Below are 14,467 nucleotides of genomic sequence, written 5' to 3' on the forward strand. Positions count from 1 at the left end.
TTTTTTAAAGAGAAATTATACACACATGTATGTGTGTGTACGTGTGTGTGTATTTACATACATACTCATTATGCAGGGATTCTCTTTTTGTGAATTCATTTACTTGCAAAAATGTATTTATAGCCCCAGAATCAATGTTCATGGTTCTGTCAGGTGCAGAGTGACAGAAACTTTGAGTCACTGACGTGCTCATTGAACCAGGCGCCGTTGCCGTCTTGTTTCAGCTCCCTCACTGTAGGTGCGTCCCCCTTGCAGTCTATTTAGCGCTCCTTTTTTTATATTTTTGTGCTTTTTTTGGTGACTGATCTGTTTTAAAGTCCCCCAGGGCAGGGCTGAAGTGCTGGCCAGTGTCCTAAGGGAAGATGGCAGTGATGTGCCTCCCGGAGAACATACGTGGGTTAGGCCTGAGTTACATGCTGTTGGCTTGAATTCATTTAGAAATAAACAATGCATATGAAGTAAGATGTCTTTAAACAGAAACACACATAAGACATGGTTACACACTGGCCGCTGGTGAAAATGTGACCGGAGGCTCGAAGCTTCTGCCTTTCCCCGTGGAGCAACGGTTCCAGATCACAACCCAGGGGTCACGGAGACTTTATAGAGCACCGCGGAGACCGAGGCTCGCACGCATGCATGCTTAAGGCCTGCCACCAGGAGGCTCCGAGGACGGAGCAGGGGCAGCCCAACGTGCTCCCCGACACGCACCCCTCCATCAGCGCTGCCTCCAACCGCCTCTCCTTCCACATCTCCCCGCGATCCGCAGGCACCGTTGAACCTCCTGAAGAGGCGTTCGGCCTGACTCACACCATATTTTAAAACTAATTTGAAATCAGTCGTCAATATTTAAAAACGGGGCAGCCTCCCACAAACTCTAGGTTTCCAGCTTTCCTTAGAAAACTGAACAATCTAGCGACACTGGCCCCAGGGTCCGAAGTGGCCGGTGCCAGCTGGAGCTGCGGCTTGCCTCTCTGGGGAGGGCGCCCCCTCTCCTACTTTGCATGGTCCCCCACTCCCGCCCTCCTGTCTCTTGCCCTGTCCCCGTGGGTGTCTGTGACCAGTTGAGACTTTTAAGATCTGTCTCCCTTGAGCTTTTGCACCAGACCTTGTCACATGCCACCCGGGAGGCTGCCTGGGGAGTGCTGTGCCCCGTGCTCATCGCCCGCTTGGGGGACGCTGTTAAGGTGGGGGTGCTGGACGGAGGTGGGGGGTGGGGAAGGCTGTCCTGAGGTCTTGCTCCGTCCACAGCCCCGCGGAGGCCGCCGGGAGCACAGCTCGGCCGAGAGCCTGATGGAATGCATCCTGGAGAGCTTCGCCTTCCTCAACGCCGACTTTGCCCCCCACGAGCTGTCCCTTTTTGGGGGTCCCCAGGGTCCCCGGTGAGTGCTCCCGCCAGCACTGACCAGGTGACCAGCCTTAGCCCCTTCCTTCCTTCCTATCCGCCTCCTGCCTACGTCTCCCTCTGCCCGATAGGTATTTATTCTAATGATTTATTGTGCCCCCCCTCCACCCCCACATGCCCACTGCCTGATACAGAGCAGGTCCCCAGGGACCAGTGAAGAGAATAGCTTGGCCTAGCCCCGAGCTTTCTGTTCCCAGCAATGGGCTTGAATCTTAAAAAATACATAATGATGGAGGACACAGTAGAGCCTCTAACCTTGACCTGACAGGCAGCAGTCACTGCTCCCGACCCCTCTGCATGGCCGTCCACCCTCAGCTCCCACAGCACCCTGGTCTCTCTGGTCAGAGCTCTCCCGGGAGGGCGGGTTCCCTCTACCCAACCAGACGGTCACCCAGTTCTCCACTCAACTCAGAAAGGACAGGACCCGGCCCCCACCACCATCACTGAGAGAGTCATCCCGGGAGCTCACGACTGGTGCCCCCGAGCTGGACACGCTGCTCACGGTCCACCTCCAAGTCTGCAAGGCTCTGCTGCAGGTGCTAAGGGGCCTGGGGCCAGGGGGGTGAGGTGGAAAGGGAGGGACTGGCCAGGGGACCCGGTGGGGGGGGGCGGGGTTGGGAGTTCTCTGGGAAGGGCTGACCTTGAAGGTGGCAGGGAGCACGGTGCAGGGGCCAGAGGCCCACACCTTGAGAGCCATTGGGATTGAGAAGGTTCCCCTGGGGAAGCATCAGGCCAGGCCGGGGGGAGTCATGTGGTTCTTACACAGCCCAAGCCCTGACTCAAAGGCAGTGGCTGGGAGGCCTTCAGTCGCAGAAGCCAGAACTCCAATCCAAACTGGCTCAACCCAAAGAGAAAATCCATTGGCTCATAGAATTGACCAGCCCAGAGGTGGGCTTCAGGCCCGGCTGGATCCAGGGTTTCAGATGCCATCATGCCTGGGCCTCTCTCTCTCAGCTCTGCTTTCCTGTGTGGGTTGGCTTTGCTCTCAGGCAGGCTGGTCCCTGCTGGTGGCAAAGGCCGCCCGTGGCAGCTCCAGTCGGACCCTGTGTCCCAGCCACTGTGGTGGAGGGGGCACTCCCAGGGGACAGCCAAGGAGCTACCACAGGGATAGGAAAGATGGGCCCAGGCCGTTGAGGGCCACGGTCGTGACGACTGACATCAGAGGGCGTGTCCGTGCTAACCTGGACCATGTGGGTTGCTTCCCAGAAACTGGCCTCCCCTAATCTGTCGAGGATGGTCCGGGAGAGCCTTCTGGAAGAAGCTACACAGCAAAAGCAGGTTCTGGAGACTCTGTCTGTGCTGGATTTTGAGAAGGTCAGAGAGGCGACGTCTGTGGAAGAGAGTAAGTAACGGCCCACCACCGGCTGCTCATGTGAATGGCGCACAGGGACAGGCTTCGAGGGCAGGCGAGCTTGTCTCCCTTCCTGACGTCCAAAGTTAACCGGAGCCCGGGGTGTCTGGCTGGACTGGGCTCAGAGACACTGTGGGGGCGGGAAGGGAGGCCACACAGCCTTGGAGAAAGAGGCACCTGCTCTGTGGTCAGCTGGGTGACTCTGGGCTTCTGAGCCTCAGCTTCCCCATCCGGGAAATGGGTTGGTGAAGGCATCCTCAGGACACACTCCAGGAGCACAGCATGCGCTCACGTAAACAGCAGCTGTGACCCCAGCTGGGCCTCTGCCCCGGGGCCTCCCCTTGTCCATGAGGACAGGCTGGTGACAGGAGTCACCCGGGCTGCTGTGAGGACTGTGGGTGGTGACCCGGGTGAGGTGCTGAGAGCTGAAGCTGCTTGTCTTCTGTCACCGTGGAGTGTGGGAAAAGGACACCGCATGTCACCCCTCAGCTCCCGACCTCCAGTCCCAGTGGAGGGAAACCTTTGGGCCCTGTGCTCGCTCCTCCGCGCAGTCGGGTCTGAGCCTGGGCTCTCAGTCCTTCCGCAGGCTGCACGGAGGAAGGGCTGCCTGAGGCTGTGGAGAGGGTGCACGGAGCCCGGCGGGGTCCTGGCCTGCCCCGCCCCCACGCTCCTGAACCAGCTCAAGAAGACGTTCCTGCACAGAGTCCGGGGCAAGTACCCGGGACAACTGGAAATAGGTAACTCCCCATCTCCCCAGAGACGCTGCCCCGCGTCTCCGGGCTTCAGTGATGCCACAGCGGCCTCACCGCCATGCTAGCTGCCCCTGAGTGTCTTCATGGCATCAGCATGACTGCGAACACCGCCTTCTGCTGGGGAGAACGAGGGGGCTGTGAGCCTGCAGTTAGTGGGCTGGGCCTTCTCCTGGGGGCAGGGTCCATGGCTTCCACCAGAGCCTTGAAGGGTTAAGAAAGAACCTTCATGGAAGGTAGGCAAGCCTTTATCTGCCCCACAGGGTGGGCTCAGAAGGCACAGCTTTTCCTGCTCACAGCTGGAGGTGACACTCATACTCCAGAAGCTGGCTGTCAGCAGCTCTGACCCCCACCTGGGCTGCTCAGTTGCTTGCATATTCCCAGTCCTGGCCCCAGCCATGTGGCTGTGCCCCCAAGACCACCCACGTCCGGCCTGCGTGCGACCCCACCTGGAGCCCCCTCCTTCACCGGGCACAGGCGATGCAGGGAGGCACACCCACCCACATGCCCTCAGAAAGCCTTTAAGCCATCGGTTCTCAACCTGTGGGTCGCGACCCCTTTGGCGGTCAAATGACCCTTTCACAGGGGTTGCCTAAGACCATCCTGCATATCAGGTATTTACATTACTATTCATAACAGTAGCAACATTACAGTTATGAAGTAGCAACGAAAATAATTTTATGGTTGGGTCACAACATGAGGGACTGTATTTAAAGGGCCAGAAGGTTGAGAACCCTACTTTAAGCTGACCTGGCCTCGCCAGCTAAGAAGCTCCTAGGGGGCGAGGTCTCCATGTCTCACAGCCCCGTGCTGTGTCTCCTTGCCAGCGTGCCGCAGGCTCCTGGAGCAGGTGGTCAGCTGCAGTGGGCTGCTCCCCGGAGCTGGCCTCCCTGAGGAGCAGACTGTCACCTGGTTCCAGTTTCACAGTTACCTGCAGAGGCAGAGCGTCTCGGACCTGGAGAAGCACTTTGCCCAGCTCACCAAGGAAGGTAGGGGCTGGGAGCGTGGCTGGTGGCCTCACAGCCACGTGCAACAGCAAAGGGACTCCAGCCGTGGAGGCCCCTGTCCCAGCTCCCGGAAGCCAGCTCTGAAGAACCACTGCATCTTTCCCCTCCAGCTGTTCTTTTAAGAACCCCAATTTAATGAGACCCCGCATTCAGCTCCTGTGATGAGATTAGCTCTAGGGGAAGATGGCTTCTCTCAGCACAGAGCCGAAGTCACAGCTGGCTATGATGGGAGGCTCGACTGGCCTGCGACCCTGAAGTCTGGGCTGGGGCTGTATTGGTTTTCAGGGCGGACTGGATCCCTTGCTAGAAAGCCTTCCTAGGGATTCCAGGAGGCCCTGCTCAAGCCAGTTCAGATGGGCCTTGGTGACTACATGGGCTTGATCTGGGACTTGTTTCTCCATGGCTAATGCCATGGCCAAACCAACCTGCAGCTGGACAGCCCAGCCACCATCAGAGGGGACCGCGGGCTCACTTTCCCGTCTCTTCCAGTAACCCTCGTGGAGGAGCTGCAGTGCACGGGGCAGGCCAAGGCCGTCCGGAAGCTGCAGGGGAAGCGGCTGGGCCAGCTCCAGCCCCTGCCCCAGACCTTAAGGGCCTGGGCCCTGCTCCAGCTGGACGGGCCTCCCAAGGTGTGCAGGGCGGCCAGCGCGTCTCTGGCCAGCGCAGCCAAGAACAAGAGCTTTCGGGAAAAGGTATGCATGAGGGGAGGTGGCAGCCTCCTGGCCGTAGGTGTGGTGGAGGGAGGGAGGCTTTCTCTCTCGAAAAGACCAAGGTGTGTGTGACGGGGGCTGCATTTGCCGCAAGGTATTTGGATTTAGGGATGCTCCAAACATGAACACAGCTCTCCTCACGCCATCGCCATCGGCAGCACCAGGCCTGGGAGGAACACATGCCACCCACATCTCTCACCTCAGTGTTTCTAAGGCAACATTATCTATTCGGTCTTGGAGATGTCACGTGCATGTTTCTTAGAATTCGAGTGGTCATCCTCATTTACTTGCAGTTAATGTGTGGCTGGCTGGTTGTGTTCACTCCACTTTTTGAAAACCAAGAAATTGGACCCCCTATGCCTTTTAGGTTCCTGGACCTGTGACTATTCTAGATTTAAGATATCAGCCCCCGAGGAGGGCAATATTGGGGTCTGACTATAGCCTCAGGCTCGCTGAGGGTCAGGCACATCCCCATGTGCTTACAACAATTTTGTGAAGCAAGTGCCAACTTTATTTTCCAGAGGAAGTGACTTACTTGGCCATGGTCATGTGACCAAGGGGGCAGGGACAGAGCTGTGACTGGAAGAGGGTGAGGGAGGGGAGATGCTTTTCCGTCTGTGTGTTCAGTTCTGTTGTCCCGGCCGAACATCCGATCCTGTTAGCATTTCCTCTAGATAGCAGTTCGGGAATGCATTTCATAGACATTAGACGAAAAGAGCTTTCCGCACTCGATTGCCACCAGACCAGTGTTTTTAGAGAGCAGCTCAGTAGTATACATCTCGGGACTTTGCACCTGGCCCAGAGATTAATGGATCATGGCCTGATTTTTGCTTAGAAAAAGGTCAGGGCTTGACTTACTGCCAGCAATTGGGGGCCCAGCCGTGGGCACCGTGGACTGTGCTTCTGGCACCCTCCCCACTTCATTCACAGCAGCCTCATTCCCCAGGCTTTGCTTTTCTACACCAACGCCCTGACCGAGAATGATGCGAAACTCCAGCAAGCTGCATGCGTGGCTCTGAAACAGCTCCGGGTGAGTTCAACCTGTCCTCACGGTGACGGGGAAGCCTGCTTGTGGTTAAAGTTAGTTCAAAACTTTTCCACCAGGACCAAAAAGATAACAGTAATAATAAAAATCACTGCTCGCAAAAAGGGAGCTTCAGAGCTGGCCTGAGAGGAGCATCTGCTTTGCCTCTGATGAAGAGCAGCTGGCTCCAGAAATTCACTTCTGAACTCCTGCATCATCTTCTTTAATATCGATTAAAAATGTCTAAAAGCTAATTGTAGAGGAAAAAGAGTGTAAAACACATGTAAATCACCCATCATCCTAACAGAGGAAACTACCGACATTTTGGTACATTTCCTTTTTGCTTGTGGGGATGTGTGGGCACTGAAAATTGGTATTATAGTTCAAAAACAGTGAACAAAATAATAACATTTTGTGTTAGACTGGTAATGCCTTGGAATTTTCTATAAAGGATCTATCAAAGTTACACTTTAACCTACTCCCCTACTCTTATTGTAGATAATTTAGGTTCATTATCCATTTATTATAAATAATGTCATTATAAGCATAAAGCTTCAACCTCATTACATCTAGAATTCTCATTTAAAAAAATAATTGCCTATTTACTAGGTGAAAAATAGTCCAGCACAGATGAAACACCCCATTCACTCTGAATGGCTTGGTTATAATCAAATAGCCAGTCAGGGTTCCCAGTAAACGGTGCTGAAGTGCACTCTGTTCCTTGGCCCTGGAGAGCAGCCTGGGGTCAGGGGTCCCGAATCCAGGCCCCTGACTGCCCCGCTCCTAGTCTGACCTGGAGGGAATGGTTGGGAGACCAGGGAGGAGGTAGCAAGGTCCAGAGGGCATCAGGTCTTCTCATTTTCAAGATGGGCCTGCCAGCTGTCTATGCATCAATGCTAGTGGCCTATTTGCTGGCAGGTGTCAGGACTGAAAAATGAGACCCTTGCATTGGTGCTTTGGAAGAACCTGAGCCCACAGGAGCAGCCCAGAGCCTTCAGAAAACAAATCGGGCCCCAGACCATGCTAGGGCTGTTCCTGCAGGCTTCTACAAGTGGATTCTACCTGCTACCTGAAATGTCTCCTAATGGCCTGGCCAGCATGGCTCAGGGGTTGAGCATCGACCTATTGACCAGGAGGTCACGGTTCGATTCCTGATCAGGGCACATGCCCAAGTTGTGGGCTCGATCCCCAGTAGGGGGCGGGCAGAAGGCAGCCCATCAATGATTCTCTCTCATCACTGATGTTTCTCTCTCTCTCCCTCTCTTCCTTCTTCTCTGAAATCAGTAATAATAAAAAAGTCTCCTAATGGATCCTCTTTTTCCTAAGCAGGGCATCGAAAGCATTGACCAGATTGCTGGCCTGTGCCAATCTGACCTGGAGGCTGTGCGAGCGGCAGCCCGGGAAGCCACTCTGTCATTCGGTAAAGTGCGCCATCAATCGTTATGTGCAGCGGGGTCCCCGGGTCCTTAGCAAGATGGTGCTGGAGCAGCCACGGCCAGCTCTCAAAAGAGGAAAATTAGCTCATGGGATGGCCATTGATAGCAACCGTTTAACTGCATTTGGCCAAGGCAAGTTTCCTTCATGGTTAAGGTGGCAAGAAGTGCTTTATTTCCTCCTCAAACGTCAGTTTATGTTTCTTGGGAATGAAAGCAGGTGCAAGGGACATGATTCAGTAGACTCTGTCTTGGACAAAAGGGCGAGGCACGAGTCGGCCAATTAGGTGCACCCCAATGCCCCTGAGACCCAGGTGTCAGTAACTGCCAAGGCCATCCAAGGCAGGGAACAATCTGGTGACAAATCATCTTAATATTACAGGTGAAAAAGGACGCTTCGCTTTTGAGAAAATGGACAAACTTTGCTCAGAACAAAGAGAAGCCTTTTTCCAGGAGGCAGATGTTGAAATCACAATATTTTAAAAAAACCCTCAGCGGATGAGCTCAAATCTGGCATCTTTGTTTTTGCTGCTGCCCAGTCCTGACATGGGCCGAGCTGAGGATGGAGTGCGCCCCTGAAGGATGAGCTGTCCAGAGTTGCTCCGAGTCTCAGATCAGTTATAAAGCCCCAGGGAGCAAGTGGGACTTTTGTACAGGAGCACAGGGATGTACAGCACTTCACAGGCCGGCCACTTCAACCAACCGATCAGCTGTTGGCTTTGAGAATTTGTTCCCCAGATGCAGAGCCAGCCATGCCATGAAGGAGTTGAGGCCTGGAATAAAAGGCTCCAAGGTGACCTTGTCTCCTTGCAGTCAGTTGGCTCAGCACCTCTGGCTCAACAAATGCTGGGACTGCGGAGGCCGGCAGGCCTATGAGCTTGATAAGGAGCGTGCAGTGGGTCCAGGCATTTCCAGTGTACAGAGCCAGGGGTTCTGATTTAACTCTTAACCTGAGCCGTGGCCCAAATGCCTGGTGACAGACCGCTGCCCATGGACCGTCTTTCCACCATGTTCAAGAGCACAAAGGAAAGCAGAAGCCTCGAGTGTCACGTCAGTAAAAGCATTCACTGTGACCTCACTAAACAAAGTGAAATCCAACTTCTGAAGCAAGTCAACTTCGGGCCTGTTAAATAAATTGCTTCAGACGCCATAGTTGGTGTGAAATTTCACTGAACAGCATGTTGCTTTAAAGACACAAAGTTAGTTTCCTGTTAAGTCTAAGACTCGAATGTGTCCTGAGCTGTTGTGTTAATGATGTCAAGATAACCTGGGGTGTACATGTGGCTATCAACAACGGCATCGGAGAATTCTGTAACTTAAACATTCTCATTTGTTCCCTATATATATTTTGTGTTTTTCGATTTAACTTAGTATTTATTTGATTTGTTTATATGTTGAACTTTCTGAAATTTCAATTAAAAAGAACAATTTTTATTGGTGTTTCATTTTACCCGAAAAAAGTAAATAGTGGTTCTTTTCAAACATCCCGCTGGGGGAAGCTGCCCTCCTGTCCCCGAGTGCGCTTGCTCCAGCGTGACGCTGTGGAGTGGGCTCTCCCACACAGGCAGGTGTAGGAAAGGCAGTGTCCCCTGAGGATTCTCTTAAGGCTCCCAGACGCTCTCTCCTACCCAGACACCGTGAGGTATGGCCTTTGCCTGGCCTTTAGCCCCATCTGATTTCTGTTCCAAAGTCACAAATTTAGTTTTTTCCACACTGGCATTCCACCTCTTCATAAAAGCCTGGATGCCATTTTTTGGTATGTGAAACAGACTGAAGTGACCGTGGGTGTGGCACTATCATCCTGGCCGCCACAGTGGGTATTGTGTGGTCACATGACCATGACTGTGCTGGTTTCCCACTTTCAGGATCCTGCCAGGAGGCCAAGCATAAACAGTTCACTCAGCAGCCAGCCTTGAAACAGTCAGAAAGCCTTGAAGGATGTAAGAAAACTCTGTGTACTCTCTTTGCAACATTTTGCAAGTCTGAAATTATTTCAAAACAAAAAGCCAAAAAAATCACTTTAGGGGAGATTTACATTTATTTTGTACAAAAAAGGAAGACTACATGATTTTGCACATCTTACTATTTCCACGTCAATTCTACATCGAACATGACCGTACGGAGGTACTGAGATGCGTTAACAACCACTGTGTCTCACAGGCAGTTGGTTAAGAGGCATGTTCTTGAGGTCTGAACAGCTTTTCAAACAACTTGTGCAAGTCTGTTAAGTTATCCAAGGGCCCTATGTTCCAAAGGTGGGTTCCGCTGAAGGAAGTGGGCTGAGGCAGGACGTGTTTAATGAACTCCTGCTCAGGAAATGCCCCTGTGCCTCTCGTGGAGGGCTCGTGATTTCTACATGTGGAAACTTGTAACCCTGCTTGACAGCATCTGCCTCACATCAGCAGGGATGGAAAGCAGGGTTGTCTATTCTGGTGTAGGCCCAGTTAAGCAAAGAAATGGGAAGCACCCCAAATCGATATTCTTTAGAAAAAAAATTTTTATTGTTGCAACTAAAATGCAAACCCATCGTTTTTATATGGCAAGTTGGAAAACTGTACAGTTTGACAGTTCTGTGAAATCACAGAAGACCCTGAGACGCGCCCCCCGCCCCACCCCATCATGCATCCACGTATACACACACCTGAAAAGGTATTATACCAAAACACCTCGCTTTTTTTGTTTGTTTTTATTTTTGTAAAAATGGTTTATTCCATGGCCATTGTAAAAAATAATGACCTGCTGAGTAAATATTGGTTTAAGGCATATAGCAGAGCAGCTCGCTACTTCTCTAACATACGTGTAACAAGATGGAGAGCCATCTGTTTTCCAAAGATAGGTTAAACCATTATATCCATTTTGAAATGCTACTATATATACACACTCAAACTACTACATACATATACAGGACTTCAAAAACAAACAAGCCCAACTCAAAATGCTTACAGCCTGGCACCTCAGCCTCATCCACACCTCACAAGGCTCTGCGGGGCGATGTCTCAAATGTTCCCACCACAGAATTTCTCTGCACGGGCTTCTAACACGTGAAAGGCAAAATGTGAAAATGCTGGCAAAAGAGCAGCTCATGAGCTACAGCTGCCTTTTTTTCTTGTTAAAAAAGCCACTTAATGTGGAGGTCTTAAGTTCCCCTCACAAGAAGAGTCGTGAGCACCATCAGTCCCCAGGGTTCAAGGGCAGGGGCAGACAGGCCTCTCTCAGCAAGGCCCTCCCGACTGAGACAGCAGCCGGCTGACTCCAAGGGACCATCATCATCCAGGTTGCTTCAAGTGTGGTTTCCAACAGTTGCCTTGGTTCAAAATCACAGTCTTCTCAAGAAGAGTGTGCACTTGGGATAGTGGAGGCTGATCCCAAAGGTGTGTGTGCAGGGGACCCTGCTTGCCTAAACGTCCAGAGCGTGAGGTGTGACTATGGCTTCCCATCTCCTTGGAATGTTTGAGTTACAGTGGGACCCAGCCGGACCTCACCAGGAAGTCACCAGAGTTTCATGCCAGGAATTAGGCCAGTATCTGTTACTGGAAACATCCCTCCAGTGCTGAACAGCAAATAGTTCAGCAACAGTCTTAGGAACCACAGCACGTAATGATCTGATCATGCAAGGGGAAATTTGACTTATACACGAGGGCACTTTATAAGCAGAGATCTAAGTATTTCAAGCACGTGGTATTTGATCAGGACACAAGACTGAACATGCATTCTAATACCCATGGGGAAAGCGGTGATGGAGAATAAAGTTCTAGTAGATAAAACTGGGGCGGGGAGTAACCGGACAGTCATCTCCTGTCATGTATGTTAAATATCCAAGTGTTCGCTATATATTACCCCACTGCTCTATAAACAAATGCCAAACCTCCTCTCACATTACCCACAGTGTCATGAAATACCCACTGCTCACAGCTGTCCTCCTTTCTCTGACACAGTGGGCTCATGGCAAAGTCATACGTTCTCAGCACTACCTGAGGGCTTATTATTGTACTTTTGAGAAAGCCTTTCACGCAAGGCTGACATCAAAACGTTTTAATACATTATTGGTTTAAGAAAATGCTAGTGCACTATGGATGCCTCTGGGGAAAAAATAAAAAAATAAATATGGAGTGGAGAGGCTCACAACACGCAGTCCGCAGAGTCTCCCGGGAAAAGCCGTGTGCCGCCCTGCACAGGCCACCTTCCTCTGTGCCACCAGCATGGGACCCTCTTCTGCTCTCCTCAAAAAGACAGGTTGTGGATTTGGTACATAAAGAAGGGGGGGGGAGTAAAATGAAAGGGGTAGTTTCAAACTACCAACAGCTGGGGAGGGTAGTTTCAGTGCAGGGCAAACATCTGCCCCGTCAAACTGGCCATGCTGTGCGTCGGCCCTTACCTACCACGTTGCCTGCTAGTCAGGTGCGGGCTCTGTGAGTGGAGCGGGCAGTGGGGTGGAGGTGGGTCAGATTATGTGTTGCTGTTGAACTGGAACTGGAATGAAACCAAACATTTTCAGTTGAGCCCAGACCCGCCCAGCAGAGCTGCAGACTTGGCACTACCTGGCCACCCCCAAACCCTGGCCACTACCTGGCCACCCCCACCCCTTCCAAAAATCATCCCTAAGGAAAAACTGTGTGTTACTAAACCATCTGATGCACTCAAAGATGGTCACCTGAAAAGAGGTAAAATTTTTAAATGATAAAAGTCTTGTGAGGTTATTTCCATGACCAGAGTTTTGAAGCTGATCCTCCCCCTTCCCTTTGCTTTAACAGCAACTCACTTCTCAGGTGTGGCTGTCTACTGAAATGGCATTTACAGTCCAAATCAAGTGGAAACTGCTCCTTATGGATCTCAATGGCAGGGTAAAAAGCCGGTGGCCACCCACCCTGTGGTGACCTCTGACCCTGAGGCAGGGTCCTCACGGAACCCCGTTTTTGGATGGGTGCTGAGGGCAGGACATGAGCAAGATGGCTGCTACAAGGGATCAATGGAGACACGAGTGAGGGAAAACCAGTGGGGACACCCTGAGCAAAAGCACAAGCCAGGTTTAATGCCTACAGATGGCCTTTTGTTGTTTTTCTTCTTAAGTGGGAAAGCTGGCAGGACCTGGCCAAGCTCTGTGCACAGCAGAGGAAGTGACTGAGCAAGTCAGCGTCCTATACCTTAAACCCTCTTCTGCAGAGGACTCTACATTCCTCAAAGTGTGGGAGTCTTTCCCTGGGAAATCAAATAGAAATTGTGTATCAGGTTACACCAGCTAAGGGTATAAGAAAGTTTCATAAGTGCCTAGTCTCCCCCCCCCCCCCCCCCCCCAGAAATAACAAAAAGCTGCTTTTTATAAAGGTTAAAAACAACAATGTGTTGTAATTCTATTTTTTCCCCAAAAACAAATGAAAAAAAGAAAAAAGAGAGAGAGAAAGAGATGTATTTGGCATTTTCTCTACTTACTCCTGAATAGGTTAAGGCCCTGAGATTAGACACTTGTATTCTTGGGACCACAGGGCTCCTTAAAACCCCAGTGCATCAATCCTCAATTCTCTCGTTAGCCCTTCACAGTTCCAGACTTTAAAACCTTTGATCTGTTTCTTCTGAGACTGGCTCAGATCCTTCCACAGCACTGAATGCTAACGCCAGGCTGTTGGCCAGTGCTTTCTGTACACATGGTCTCACCAGCACGTCCGTCAGTGAAAACATACCCTGTAGCAGAGGTACGCGCCAGCCGTGAGGACCGTGGCCATGCACATGTTGACCAGAAAGGGCTTCCAGTGAGTCAGCGCCTGGTCCTGCTCCTCCTGGGGTGGCGACGGCTCCTCCTGGGTAGGACCTGCCCCCACAACCCGCCTTCTGACTTCAGTGTCTTGACTCGTGCTGAGGAATGAGAGGGGCAGAGATGGGTTACTCACTCTGGGGAAAACAATGGCAAAGACACTATTATGGGGGAGGGGGGAAGGAATTCTAGGAAAACGTGAGTCGCATGTATACAGACAGAGCTTAGTGTTGCTGACGTGGGTCTAGGACCCACTTGTCACTGCCTCCTCCCAGGGTTTCAGGTGGTCCTCAGAGCCAGGCCAGGGCTCAGGAGAACTATGGACTCCTTAGTGATGGAGGGTGGGGAAAGGTCTGAGAAGTACAGCCACTGGCGTCAAGACAAGTGCTAACTTTGCCCTGGAGTCTGCTGTATGGGAGAATGTTCCCATTCAGATCAGGGAAGGCAATGGTGTGGCCCACATGCTTCCACACTCTCAGGACACCCTGATAGATGCTGATCCACAGGGCCTTTGTCGCTGCTGACATGAAGACCCTACACATTCCCACTGACCCTCTGCCCACCTCTCCCAGGCCTGAATCCCAAGCACTAATCCAATCCTGCCAGGGGGACCCTTTCCCGGGCGTCCTGTGTGCAGCCAGTCATCTAGCTGCCTTCATGATGGTGACCCGGTGGGGCAGAGCGCAGTGTTCTTGCTCCAGGGCTGTCAGGAGAGGCTCGTGGGCCCATGAGAAGCCAGGCCCCTCTTCTCCACCCTTGCCTCCATCAAGGAGGCCCTGGCCACAGTTCGGCCTCACACATGCATCCAGGGCCTTCCCATCCCAGCAGCATCTGGTGCCTGACAAAACCACCTGAAGCACCACCTTCCTGGGAGACAGGAGGAGGCTGCAGGAGCACTTGGTTGCAGCGCCATCCCTACCCGGCCCTGGCGCAGCACAGAGGTCTATGGGCACGTGGGCTCCCACAGGTACCCAGCAGCACTTATGTTCTTGGTACAACTCCAATTTTTTCTGGAACCCTCTGGCTTTTAGCTTCCCAAATTCCC

At 52.2% G+C, this 14,467-nt stretch overlaps 2 protein-coding genes across 8 annotated transcripts in view; one reads left to right on the forward strand and one right to left on the reverse strand.

Annotated features, from left to right (window-relative positions):
• The window catches only part of FAM65C (family with sequence similarity 65 member C), a 68,606-nt gene extending 59,017 nt beyond the window's left edge, over positions 1–9,589 (forward strand). The window contains exons 14-22 of the mRNA XM_006758790.2: positions 1,249–1,379; positions 1,815–1,938; positions 2,609–2,744; positions 3,329–3,490; positions 4,330–4,491; positions 4,999–5,201; positions 6,166–6,249; positions 7,573–7,663; positions 8,059–9,589. Of these exons, the coding sequence (XP_006758853.1) occupies positions 1,249–1,379; positions 1,815–1,938; positions 2,609–2,744; positions 3,329–3,490; positions 4,330–4,491; positions 4,999–5,201; positions 6,166–6,249; positions 7,573–7,663; positions 8,059–8,159 (1,194 nt within the window). The 3' untranslated portion in view covers positions 8,160–9,589. The remainder of the gene's footprint in view (positions 1–1,248; positions 1,380–1,814; positions 1,939–2,608; positions 2,745–3,328; positions 3,491–4,329; positions 4,492–4,998; positions 5,202–6,165; positions 6,250–7,572; positions 7,664–8,058) is intronic.
• Positions 9,590–10,155: 566 nt separating this feature from the next.
• The window catches only part of PTPN1 (protein tyrosine phosphatase, non-receptor type 1), a 75,902-nt gene continuing 71,590 nt past the window's right edge, over positions 10,156–14,467 (reverse strand). For 6 of the 7 annotated variants that reach the window (XM_015560716.1, XM_015560715.1, XM_006758791.2 and 3 more), the window contains 2 exons: positions 13,352–13,523; positions 10,156–12,146 (listed from right to left, as the gene is read on the reverse strand). In XM_015560716.1, the coding sequence (XP_015416202.1) occupies positions 12,123–12,146; positions 13,352–13,523 (196 nt within the window). In that variant the 3' untranslated portion in view covers positions 10,156–12,122. Of the gene's footprint in view, positions 12,147–13,103; positions 13,524–14,467 lie in introns of all 7 variants that reach the window. The other variant, XR_001513012.1, reaches the window with a different exon arrangement.

This window comes from Myotis davidii, unplaced genomic scaffold (genome assembly GCF_000327345.1).
Source record: "Myotis davidii unplaced genomic scaffold, ASM32734v1 scaffold935, whole genome shotgun sequence".
Lineage (NCBI taxonomy): Eukaryota > Metazoa > Chordata > Mammalia > Chiroptera > Vespertilionidae > Myotis > Myotis davidii.